Genomic DNA, 12,492 nt, shown 5'->3' with positions numbered 1-12,492 from the left:
TTGAATGGTCACAAGTAAGTCACGTCGACATCTTATGTTTACTTCATTGTAAAGAAAGAAAGATAAAAAATAAAAAATAAATGAAAGGAGATAAGGAGAATTTGAAGGAAAAATAATCCTACTTTTCTCATTTTTCTTTTATTTGTCTTCAAGATTCTTGTTAGTGGCCATCGTATCACCCTACAAAAAAGTAGCCAGCGCACCCTTTACAAAATTTCTTGTTCCGCCCTTGGATATACCATTAAACAATTAAACAACTTTGGTGTCTTGCTTATTATAATTTGAGAGACTGCACAGAGAGAGAGAGAAAGAGAGAGAGAGATGTTGATGCTTTCTGGACCAATTGCAGTCCAAAAGAAAAATTGCATCCCATGTTAAAAAATCTAGGTTTGAAATGATAAGATGGTCGTGCGAACTAATTTATCTTATCTTAAGTGACCTTTGTCACCAGTAATAACTTTTTAGCATTACATAGCTCAAAGCTGAGTGATCTTGATATGGTTTAATTTGGTCATTACAGTAATCATTCATTATGCAAATAGGGTATGTTAGTCAGCAATCAGCATAGTCAGTCGGCACACAGGACCAAATTTATAAAAGAAACCCCAATATTATTACTAATATGTGTTGAGAATGAGTCCTATATTGATGGGTGGATGGATCTTGCATGGGCTTATAAGAGATTAGGCTACTCCCTATATTGCCAATTGGTTTTATGATGGAACCTCAACTTTCTTCTTGGTATCAAAGCAGGTTGTCCCACGTGTGAAGTCAAACGGCCATAAACGTTCCACGCCACTCTGTTGTGTTGTCCACATGTTAGGCTTGAAAATTCTCGCCACATGTGAGGGGGCGTGTTGAGAATGAGTCTCACATTGATGGGAGGAGAGACCTTGCATGGGTTTATAAGAGGTTGGGCTACTCCATTGTGTTGTCCACGTGTTAAGCTTCAAAATTTGCCACACGTGAGGGGACGTATTGAGAATGAGTCCCACATTGATCGGAGTGACGACCTTGCATAGGCTTATAAGAGGTTAAACTACTGTCTATATTGCCAATTCTCAACTTTCTTCAATCTGCACCAATATTGTACGCACACATGGTAGCGACCTTGATTCAGAATACCCAGCTAGTTCGTTGTGCACCACAAAACGTGCAAACATCACAAGGATAACTCTATAAGTATATATTACTCAAATTCAATCACAGTGCCCGTGATTACTTTGTTTGAGCGAATCGAATCAAGTCAGTAAATACTCTTAACCGGTTATGCTGCAAACCCCTTAAATTATACTTTCCAATAGAACTAATCTTAATTTGCCCTTTTTGAGAAGGATTATATTGTGTGTCAGAATGTAAAGAGAATGTCCAGATTTGCGTGCTCATTCTTCAGAGGAAAATTTTATTTAAGCCCTTCTAACCTATTTCTACACCTAATTTATTCTTTGCACCCATTTGATTTTTAACTAAACTATTAATATCTCTTTAAGCCTAAATTTAATACCTAATATACCCCCATAAAATATGTGGATTTATTTTTACACTCATTTGATTTTTAGAAGCTAAATTTGATATGTTTAGACCTAAGTTCTTTGCATGGTTTTCCACAACACAAAAGCTGATAATTCAATTGTTACCAACAGAATATGCATGCATGCTAAAAATCACTGCAAAAAGCAATGTGTATAGTGATGGGGTTGTCCTTTTGGAGATCATAACTGGAAAAGGCCAGAGAGGGCTACCACCCCAGTGGGGAAAGCTAGTACACACATAAACAAAAACTGGAGAAGGCTACATGTTGGGAGTGGTGACAGGTTGCGTTCGGGTAAGTGCTTACCTGATTTTCTAACGGAGAGGAGCACCGCTCTTATAGCGTGGAAGCTACTACACAAATAACTTCTACCATAATTAACGGTTAGACTTGTAGTATTGAGTCAGTTTATTTGGTTTGCTTCTAGTGATAGAGGCTTTACGTGCTTCAATAGGAATTCAACCGGTGTCTCGTCTAACGGGTTTTAAGTGCACTTATACTTGTTGAGAATGTGTCAACTCGCACAATTTTCCCCTCACTAACACAAGCCCTATAACGTACCAATGAAAATTGTATACAAATGAAACTTCTAAAATAGAAAAGCTTGTTGATTTCTTGTGTTTGCTCAATTAACGATTTCATTCATGCATCAATAGTGTGCTAGATTCGAGCATATTTTAACATTACAAATGCCATAAGAAACTGAACTTTCAATTAAAACAATCAGTATAAAAGTAGCAAATGAGGAGTCCATTTATGGGCAATTCAACCAGTTACTGGGTCCTTTCACATTGGACATTTTTCATTGTTGGATGTTTTCGTTGTTGTTTTAGCCGGAAGGTAGGATGCTTTCGTTGTATTTGTTGAAAAGAATTACAATAAAGTAACTTCTACACTCTAAAAAATTGAAATCAAATGAACAAAAAATTCATAAATTGAGTCATACCTTGGTTGGAGGATTCAAAACTTCAAAATCATCATCCATCAATAAAAAAAAATAAAAAATAAAAACTTATTTTTCTCTATGAAAGCTATTAGGGTTTTAACCAAAATGAACGTAGAATAAACAAGGAGCAATCGTAGGTTTTAATTATAGTGTTTGGGTTTATTGATAAATTTGAGTTTTATTATTAATTTCATTTTGTACTTAATAGTAATTATGCAATAGGATAAAATAGACAATTAACATTTAAAATTTAAATTTGGTGTAAAAAAAAGTTAAATAGGTTTAAATAAAATTTCCCTTCTTGAAACTATGGAACTACTTGATGTTGTTGTATGAGACAACATGTAATGCTGTTAAACATGACAAATTTGTTCTCACAAGTCCCAAATATTATACTATGAGGAATTTTTTTCTCATCAAACTAATTCTTTTTTTATTATGTCGGTGTTTGTATTTTTCTTTCTACTTCTTAATGGCAATAAAGCATGTCCCAAATCATAATGTTAAGGTTTTTTAGCCAACATAGTCACTAATATAGGTATAATTTTTCATTTTGATATTTGAGATTTGAAATCGATAGAAATGGTTTCTGAGTTTGTCTTCCATCAACCATTTTGTTCATTCTCTGGAAAAATCTCTATTAAATAAGGATAAAATGAAGAAAATACGCTCAATTTTGTCAAATCTTTTTGGTCCATTGTTTACTAAATCGAGGGTATTTTGTCATTTTGGTCCTTATTTAACAGAAATTTTCATGGAAAGACCAAAATGATTGATGCTGGACAAAGTCAATGACCACTTTTTTTTATTTTAAATCTCATGAATCAAAGTGAGGAGTTATGCCAATTTTAAAGACTATTTTAGCTAAAAAGCCAAATGTTAATTATTCTCACAAAAGTTGTATATATGCGCACACACACACACACACATATATATATATATATATATATATATATATATATATATTACATACATTTATAGTTTAATTTATAGCAGTGCGTATCTCTGGAAGTTGAAGGGTCTCTCAAATACCACCATTTGATCTGTTCATGCTGTTGTCCATCCGTCAGAATTGCAACTTCGCAAATCTTAATTCAAGAATTATACCTGAACTGCAATTTGATACATCTTTTAATATTGTGAAAGAAAAAATTATTTAAAATAAAAAAATAAAAACTAGTAACTTTTGGGGTTTTTGTCTTAATAATCTAAGTAGACCAAAAAATAAACGGTGAAGATTAAAAAAAAAAAATAGTATGAATATTCACCGTTCATCCAAACTACGCACTAATATTACTGAACTATTGAAATGATTTCAACCGCCCGTGGCCCCAAATCAAAGGGCCCCAAAATTTTTTATTAGTATATATGAAAAGATAAGAAAATGTAAACATTTAATATTATGAAATATAAAAGTAATCTTTTAAAGCTCAAACTGTTATTTTTTTTTTTCTTCTTAATGATCCGACTCGTAGGGCTCGTACGAATTATATATTGACCGAACAAAAAACATTTAATGGTACCTTGCGGCTATCTCTTCCCAAACCTAGCATGCAAACAACATTCCCTTTTCTTTTTTTTTTCATTTTTCATTCTCCCCTTCTCAATCTCCCTTCAAGTATCTCTTTTAAGTTCCTAACCCAGTTTTAGTTCTTTCCGAATATAAGAAAAAATATCATATATTTTAACAAACGATATTATCCACATTCAGATAAGGGAGGTGGGCATAATCTCACAATAGACTAATAATAATATAGTTCAAATTCGTCTTTAGTGAGAATCAAACATAAGACCTCTCACTTACAAGTAAAGATGAATACCATTATTAGATCGTAGTACCAAGTGACAAGAAAGGCTAAATGGAATATGACACATGAAAAAGATAGTTTGATTCAAGCTGTTGAATAATTACTTTAAGTCAATTATGACACTTGAAAGGTTGAATGGATTGACAATTTTGTGCATTGAGAATAATATGTTGTAAGTATTTGATTTTCAAAATATGGTTGATGATTTTAACTCTAAAATTGTACGAAGAAGAAATTGAAAATGTATTTTTATATATTTATTTCTGTCAAACTATTATGTTTGTTTTTCATAGATGTATCGAAATTTTTTTTATTTTTTTATTTTATGCAAGTGACCATTCACCACAGTAGTGAAAAAGAATTGAGCTCTTGTATGACAGCATGGGTTTGAACTCTGTTGGTAGCTAATTTAACATATAATCTAATAAAATACATCGATTGACAAAAACAGTATATATTTTTTTATTATTTATTATTTTTTCTTGTGAATATAATGAGTAAGAAAAGACCGTAATTTTAAGTTTTTGCCCTGAGCCTCTAAAAACTCAGAAACTGCCATGTCGAGATTGTAAATCAAACTTGCATGTCACATTTTCCACTTTCGAGTGCCAAAACCAAATAACGATATTTGGCTTTAGTACTCGAGATTGAAAATATCACTTGTATCTCAAATTATCATAGGAACTTAAACTATATATCATATTTCTATTCTCACTTCTGCGTGCTACAACCAAATTAATCACGATACATTGCTTTAGCACTCATAAAGTGGAAAATACCACCTGTAAACATAGTGTGGGCTCTATCAAACAGTAATCCAGTGTTTGGGGTTTGCAGACTTCTTTTTATTGTTAAGAATGAATTTCACATTAATAAGAGAGGACCATTGTATGAGCTTATAAGTAAGTTGGACTACTCCTGATATTACCAATTAGTTTTATAGTGGAACCCCAAGTTTTTTTATGGTATTAGAGCAAGTTGTCCTACGTGTAAAGCCCACTGACCACACATGCTCCACGTCATCCTGTTTGTGTTGTCCACATGTTAAGCTTCAAAATTCGCCACATATGTGGGGATGTGTTGAGAATGAATCTCACATTAATAGAAGAATGAACCTTGCATGAGTTTTCAAGTAAGTTGTGTTACTCTCCGTATTACCAATTAATTTATTACGAAATCCCAACTTTCTTCATCTATTGTTATATTGCTTACTATAAATGGGTATATAAATTCCGGGCTCCATACCACATGGGGAGTTACAGTGAAACCCACTAAAGACTTAATGACAGCGTCTCTTTGTGGCGTGCACCAAAATGTAACGTGGCTGGGATCATTACGAACCAAAACAAGATTGTTGGCATGCCAGAAAAGTAAAATATATGCAAGCAGTATGGCCCAATTTATTGAAAACGAAAGCATCAAAAGACAATCAACGGTGCTGTTCCTTGAAAGTGAACACAAAGCGTGTATTCTCTTTTTTATTGTTAACTTAATTAGGCACTAATACATTGGAGACCGTTTATAAACAAATACATTTTGATGCTTATGTTCTTTGATTTCAAATTATTAACTTCTAACAAGTCTGCGTGTTTATCATCTTGCAATGCATGGGGCTCAGCTCCACGAGTTTCGTCTTCCCCCTGACTTTATAGTATGCATATGTATTATCAAATTGCTTCGGGTAATACTAGTAGCTATACATTTTTAATGGGTAATGCTAGGGAGACTAAATTTACAAATTAAATTATGCGTCATCAATAAGAATGAGCACGTGTATCGACGTTTAAGTTATAAATCAATCATCACTTCCATGCCCTTTAGTTTTCAAAATTTAGTCTTCCTAGTATTATCCATTTTCAATTGTTGCATCATATTACTATCTAAAATTGTCAATCATTAATTATAGTATGTTTTGTCAACATTTTATCGGATCAGCCACACACTACTAATCACACAGATATTGTTCTCAACTTAACAAACCACACAGTTCAATTGGCATGTATTATATCATTATTACTCATAATGTGAAAATTATTTCTCTCTCTAGTTATGAATTTCTGCAAAGTGTTTTTTGTTTCTAGCAGAATCGCGATAGTACAAGGGAATTTTATTGATATGGAAAAGCTCATAATTAATAGTGCAACCAAGCAACAAGCTCCAAACTATATCTAATTAAGATTAACGTTGGCGGACAACAAAAATAAAAAATAAAAAAAAGGAAAGCCAAACACAATCTCTTCTATATATATGACGCACTGCAAATTAAGTGCCAAATCTTACCACATAATTCGCAAAAACATCCTCCAAGCAATTTCCTTCTCTAACCGTATGAGAAAAACGCAACCGTAAATATGCCATAAACAATTTATCCAATGAACTTTAAGAAACCATAGGATATCCATAGAGCCAACTGATAGAACGTGAACAGACATACATAGAATATGTTTAAGTGTATATGTAAGATGATATATCCCTCAAATTTATGAATTAACTGAGACAAAGAGTCACCTCCTTTAAGAACCTCAAAGCATTGATATGGAGATATTTTTCAGTATGATTGGAATACGAGGTGGTATATTCAAAGTTGGTCTTGAGAATTTGAGGGCTCTAGGCAAGCTTTCGAAATGGGGCTCTAGAGTTCTCTGACCACCTGACCCTTTGTACATTGATATGTATAAAAAAAAAAAATCATTAAATACATAAAAAGTCTATTTCTCTATCAAATATCATTAAAAATAATAATAATAATAAAAAAAAAAATATATATATATATATATACACACACACAAACATTACTTAAATATTAGACCTCTCGCATTTTTAGACCAAATGTACTAATTAAATTTCCATAATCTAATTTTTCAACCAATTCTTTTTCAATTGCCTATGATTTTATTTTTTTATATTTTTATTGAATTTGATTTGTAAATATATATTTTGGGGCTCCTCCGATGTGGGGGCCCAAGGCGAGCGCCTACTTCGGCAATCCTCAGAGCTGGCCTTGGGTGCATCACATGTCATTGTATAATTGGTAAAATACTTAAGTTAAAAAATTAACAATTGAAAAAAAAAAAAAAAAAAAACCCTTTTCTCCGCTAATAATAACACGTAACGTACTATTCATATTCTAGGCACAAATAAAAAATTTCTCCATCAGATGCTCGAAGCTTAACATATTTTCAAGCGTAATAAAGACATGTCATTACTCATAAATTTTTAATCTCTCCATTCTCTAGATCTCTAATTAAGCAAGTGGTCATAAAATTAGTGCGACTCAGCAGAGTAAAAGATTGGACATCGCCAAAGGCATAAGGCTGTCGGCCTACAAAACAAAATGGAGTACAGTCTGTTATACCAAAACTACTCCACTAACACAAGTCTACAATATATTGTATGCCATCCACTAGACATACCATGACGGATCTCCCATTTCCCTCATCCTACATCTCTCTCTCTCTCTCTTCGACATACCTTACCAATAAAATATCGTAAAAGATTAACTATATTTCTTTTTGTTAACACCATAAGGTATTGAAGTTGTATCAATTTATGTATTTGGTTGGATTAATTGTTTAATCATTCATTTAATTGATGACGTAATGAGTGTGAGACCCTTATGTGGTCTAATGTATAAGTCACATTTGTACCACATTGACAACAAAACTCATCAATAATAATGGATTGGACATTCAAAAGAAACCATACAACTTCAAAACCTTAGAATGCAACCGAGAAAATAAAACCTCATAGCCTATTTTAAAACCATCTTTTTTATTTTAAAGCTAAAATGGTATATTTACACTAAAGAATTGAAAGAATAAATTGGTTGTGAACTTATCATTTTCGAGATTCAAATCTAAGACATTTAACTTACAAATAAAAGGAATACCACTAGACTGTTAGTATTAAGTGACATTTTGAAAATCATCTTAAACTTGTAGGGTGTAAAATTTAGTCGATGCTAAAATAAAATACAATTTTAAAAGGGAAGTGTTATTGACACTCCAAAAATCTCATTCTACACTCCTCACAAGTGTATTTTTCTTTCTAAATATAGAAAATTTGGAGTGTAGATTGAGAATTTTGGAATGTCAATAACAATTCCCTTTTAAAAGGGGAAAAACAAAAGGCCACATAAATTTGACTGCCAAACTATATATAAACACATACTCCCCTACAGACTTAATCATCAGACATTTATACTCTCAGCCATGGCCACCCTCTCTCATGTCTTGTCACTATCCCTCCTCTTCCTCTCCTTAGTCCATGGCCTCAACAACCCTCAATGTAGTGAGACCAAGGAGCAAGGCTCAACCCTCCAAATCTTCCATGTCTACAGCCCATGCTCTCCCTTCAGACCCTCCAAACCAATGTCATGGGAGGAAAGTGTCCTCCAAATGCAGGCCAAGGACCAGGCCAGGCTTCAGTTCCTGTCCAGCCTCGTCGCCAAAAAATCGGTTGTTCCGATCGCCTCTGGCCGGCAGATCATTCAGAGCCCCACTTACATTGTGAAGGCTAAGATCGGCACACCACCTCAGACTTTGCTCATGGCTGTTGACACTAGCAGCGATGCTGCTTGGGTTCCATGCAATGGCTGCGTTGGCTGCTCCTCCAGTGTGTTTAACTCTGCCAAATCCACAACCTACAAGAACCTTGGCTGCCAAGCTGCTCAGTGCAAGCAGGTACTCATAATTAATTTCATATAAACTTCAGAAATAAAGAAAAAAAAAATGAAATTCCCAACTTTTGTCATCTTTTCACTGTATTTAAACCAATTTTGCCTGTTATGTTGTCTAGCAAATTGTAAATCTAGATCATTGATTACGTGTAAATTTGTTTAAAAAGTAAGTGACCGTTTAAACAAATCGAATACGTGTGTGATTATCCAGCTAAGCATATCTCGTAACCATTTTAAATATGCTAAAAAGTCCCTAACATGGTTTAATAGTGAATGAGATCTCTTAAAGTAGATCCTCTTTTATGCACTCTCTATTTTAATAGGTTAATAATTCGTGCTTTACTAAAATGGGACAAAATGATACACTAACATTGTGCATGTGATTACTCTTCAGGTCCCCAACCCCACTTGCTTTGGCAGCTCCTGCGGTTTCAACATGACTTACGGTAGCTCCAGCATAGCAGCTAACCTCTCACAAGAAACCTTCACTCTAGCCACCGACTCCGTCCCCGGCTACACATTCGGTTGCATCCAGAAGGCCACCGGCAGCTCCGTTCCGCCACAGGGTCTTCTGGGGCTTGGCCGGGGACCATTGTCACTTCTATCCCAAACCCAAAACCTCTATCAATCCACATTCTCATACTGCCTCCCCAGCTTCAAGTCCCCAAACTTTTCTGGGTCATTGAGACTTGGCCCTGTTGGGCAGCCCAAGAGGATCAAGTACACCCCACTGCTCAAGAACCCTAGAAGATCATCACTCTATTATGTGAACTTAAATGCAATTAGGGTTGGCAGGAGAATTGTTGATATCCCTCCTGCTGCTTTGGCATTCAATCCCACCACTGGTTCAGGGACCATCTTTGATTCAGGTAACATTGCCAAACAACTATTTTTTCAATTAAAAAAATAATTATTATCTTAACTAAAAGAATTTTGGTAATGAATGGTATTTTGGATCCTTGCTGATTTAGGGTCTAGTCACAAAGCTGACTTTAAATGTACATTGTCTGTGATCATGTGACTAGCCCACATGCCATGATTTGACTAGAGGACCCCTCTTGGACTTAAACTAGGTTTGGGATTTATCTTCAGGGTATTCTACACATAAGGGTTTTTAGGCCACTAAATTCTTGATTTAGGATCTAATGATCAAGATTAATGACAAAAAAAATTCTTGATGTATAGAATACAACAAAGAATAGTAAAATTTTCACAATTAGTTTTGACCTCAGGTGATGCTCGTAAGTATATGTCTCACAATCATTACAAATAACATTTTCGTGTTTTGCGTTAATCAGGAACCGTGTTCACTCGATTAGTGCAACCGGCCTACCTTGCCGTCCGAAACGAGTTCCGAAGGCGAGTGGGCCCAAAAATACCGGTGACATCCCTAGGCGGGTTCGACACATGCTACTCAGTCCCCTTTGTCGTGCCTACGATAACGTTCATGTTCTCTGGCATGAACGTGACACTGCCACAGGACAACATTGTAATCCACAGCACAGCTGGTAGCATCACATGTCTAGCCATGGCAGCCTCACCAGACAACTTGAACTCGGTGCTAAATGTCATTGCCAATATGCAGCAACAGAACCACAGAGTGCTCATTGATGTGCCAAACTCAAGGCTTGGTGTGGCCCGTGAGGCCTGCACTTAGTCAATCTTTTGTTGCCCTTCCCCCCAACTCCCACGACTATCTGTGGCCAACTACTGTAAACGTAGTACTATTTTTAGTTTGGTTTTTTTCTTCTTTGTGGGGTTATTTTGGCCTTTGTATCAAAGTTATTGTTGGAAGTCAAGGACACAAAAGTGGGATATTGATAGGAAAGGTCCAAAATTTAAGTGTTTTTGTAGGGTTACACCGACAAATGTCACGAGAAAGGGATCTCAATCTCAAGCTCTAGCTTTGTGTCTTTTTCTCTGGTTGGATTGGTTTAGATAGGTATCAGCACAGTGTCACGGGTTATTTTTGCAAGAGGCTTGCAGCAAGAACCCTGTCCATTTCCAAGGTTTTTAATTCAATAAAATTATCCGTCATCCTTTGAAGATATAGTACTGTGTGAGATTTGATTGCTTTACACACATGCAAAACATAAGACTTATTATATGTTACATATATGAGGATTTACGTATGTCACAATTCCAGTATGATTTGTGTTCGGCTCAGAAAACATACAAGTTGAGCTTAAACAAAATATTATGGTTCATTTACAAATTCTTTTAAAATGATCGAAAGTGTTTTTGGTGAAAATGTTTTTGAAATCATCCTCAATAAAAATGTAAGTGAATTTTGAAAAAACACTTAAAAGTATTTCCAGCAACCAACACATAATTGATGCTTGTTGTAGCAAACATTTCAAGTACTTCTGAAACCTTAAAATATTTTTTTCTAAAAACGTTATTAGTCATTTTAAAAGCAATTTCAATCCAACCCCATAATGTTTTTTTAAACAAAAATAAATAAATAAAAACGAGTTTGAGCTTTTCAATACTGGGCTCATAAAACTTGTGAGTTGCTCTCGGTCTTCAATTTGGTTCAAGGCTTCAAGCTCGACTCCTTTCGGTAAAGTTCGGCTCATAAAAGTTAGACGTTTTTATATTATAATTAAAATAAAGATGTTAACAAAATTGAATCCAAATATTATATTGGTTTAACAAATTCTAACTTACTTATTTGTATTCATTAGTTTTCCATTCATTAAATTACTTATATTTGGTCAACCAATTTTCTCTTTACATTAAGTTAAACCAAAATTGAGTTCAAATGTGTTTCTAAAATGACTTGAGTCGAGTCAAGCATAAAATGGAGTTGGATCCACAAATGAGCTAGGCAATTAAGTCGAGACTGATTACAATACTTGCATGTATTTAATACAATCACTATTTGACCATTGAGCTAATGATTTTTTTTAGTGACAAAAACTAGTAGCGGTTAACAAACAACGGTTTTTATGAGGTGGTATAGTTTTAGGATAAGGATACCAAGTGGTTTAGGGTTTTAACCTAACCTCCTTATGTCAAGGCCCGATTCCGACATACGTCCAGGATCAACACATGACATCACCAAGTACCAATATATCTAACATACCCCACCTCCGGGATATGAACAAAGCACAACTCAAGATTCGAATTGTGTAGTAATTTTTTGTTTACTCTATGGTTGCATCTAACCTCTTTGTTAGACTACCTACGTACTCTTCGACGGGATCAAGTCATCCGTAGTTCACCATTTGTTAAACTCTGAACTTTTCCTAAAACACTTCCTAGTAGAAAACATACAGTACCACACTACACATCAACCATAAGCCAAACAAGAGTTGTCATCTTGCCATTCACACACACATATGCTTTCCAACACCAATGCACAATCATGTCAATTAATAACTCATACAATACACCAAAATGCAGGACTAGAGCGATACAGTTTGGTCGAAACCTACATCTCTAAAGCTTTCTCAATTTAGACCAAATCCAACAAATCAACAAAGTCAAGGATGTGATTTCGGACCACTCAACGAAATCCAACAAC

The 12,492-nt window shown here is 34.6% G+C and overlaps 1 protein-coding gene across 1 annotated transcript; it reads left to right on the top strand.

Annotated features, from left to right (window-relative positions):
• The first annotated feature begins 8,433 nt into the window (after nt 1-8,433).
• On the top strand, nt 8,434-11,013 carry LOC137734870 (aspartyl protease AED3). Its single transcript, XM_068474179.2, has 3 exons — nt 8,434-8,967; nt 9,358-9,832; nt 10,262-11,013. Exons 1-3 carry the CDS (start codon nt 8,497-8,499, stop codon nt 10,618-10,620), a joined length of 1,305 nt encoding a protein of 434 aa, XP_068330280.1. The 5' UTR covers nt 8,434-8,496; the 3' UTR covers nt 10,621-11,013.
• Nucleotides 11,014-12,492: the final 1,479 nt, after the last annotated feature.

The sequence above is a fragment of the Pyrus communis genome, chromosome 7 (assembly GCF_041283825.1).
Source record: "Pyrus communis isolate YQ-2024b chromosome 7, ASM4128382v1, whole genome shotgun sequence".
Lineage (NCBI taxonomy): Eukaryota > Viridiplantae > Streptophyta > Magnoliopsida > Rosales > Rosaceae > Pyrus > Pyrus communis.
The sequence above is the reverse complement of the archived record's forward strand: the minus strand, read 5'-3'. Positions and strand labels throughout refer to the sequence as shown.

Excerpts from the sequence above, each read along its gene's own strand:
- LOC137734870 (XM_068474179.2), top strand. The coding sequence starts at position 8,497 with ATGGCCACCCTCTCTCATGTCTTGTCACTATCCCTCCTCTTCCTCTCC. Across the intron at positions 8,968-9,357 it reads AAGCTGCTCAGTGCAAGCAG|GTCCCCAACCCCACTTGCTT; the intron begins GTACTCATAATT and ends ATTACTCTTCAG. Across the intron at positions 9,833-10,261 it reads AGGGACCATCTTTGATTCAG|GAACCGTGTTCACTCGATTA; the intron begins GTAACATTGCCA and ends TGCGTTAATCAG.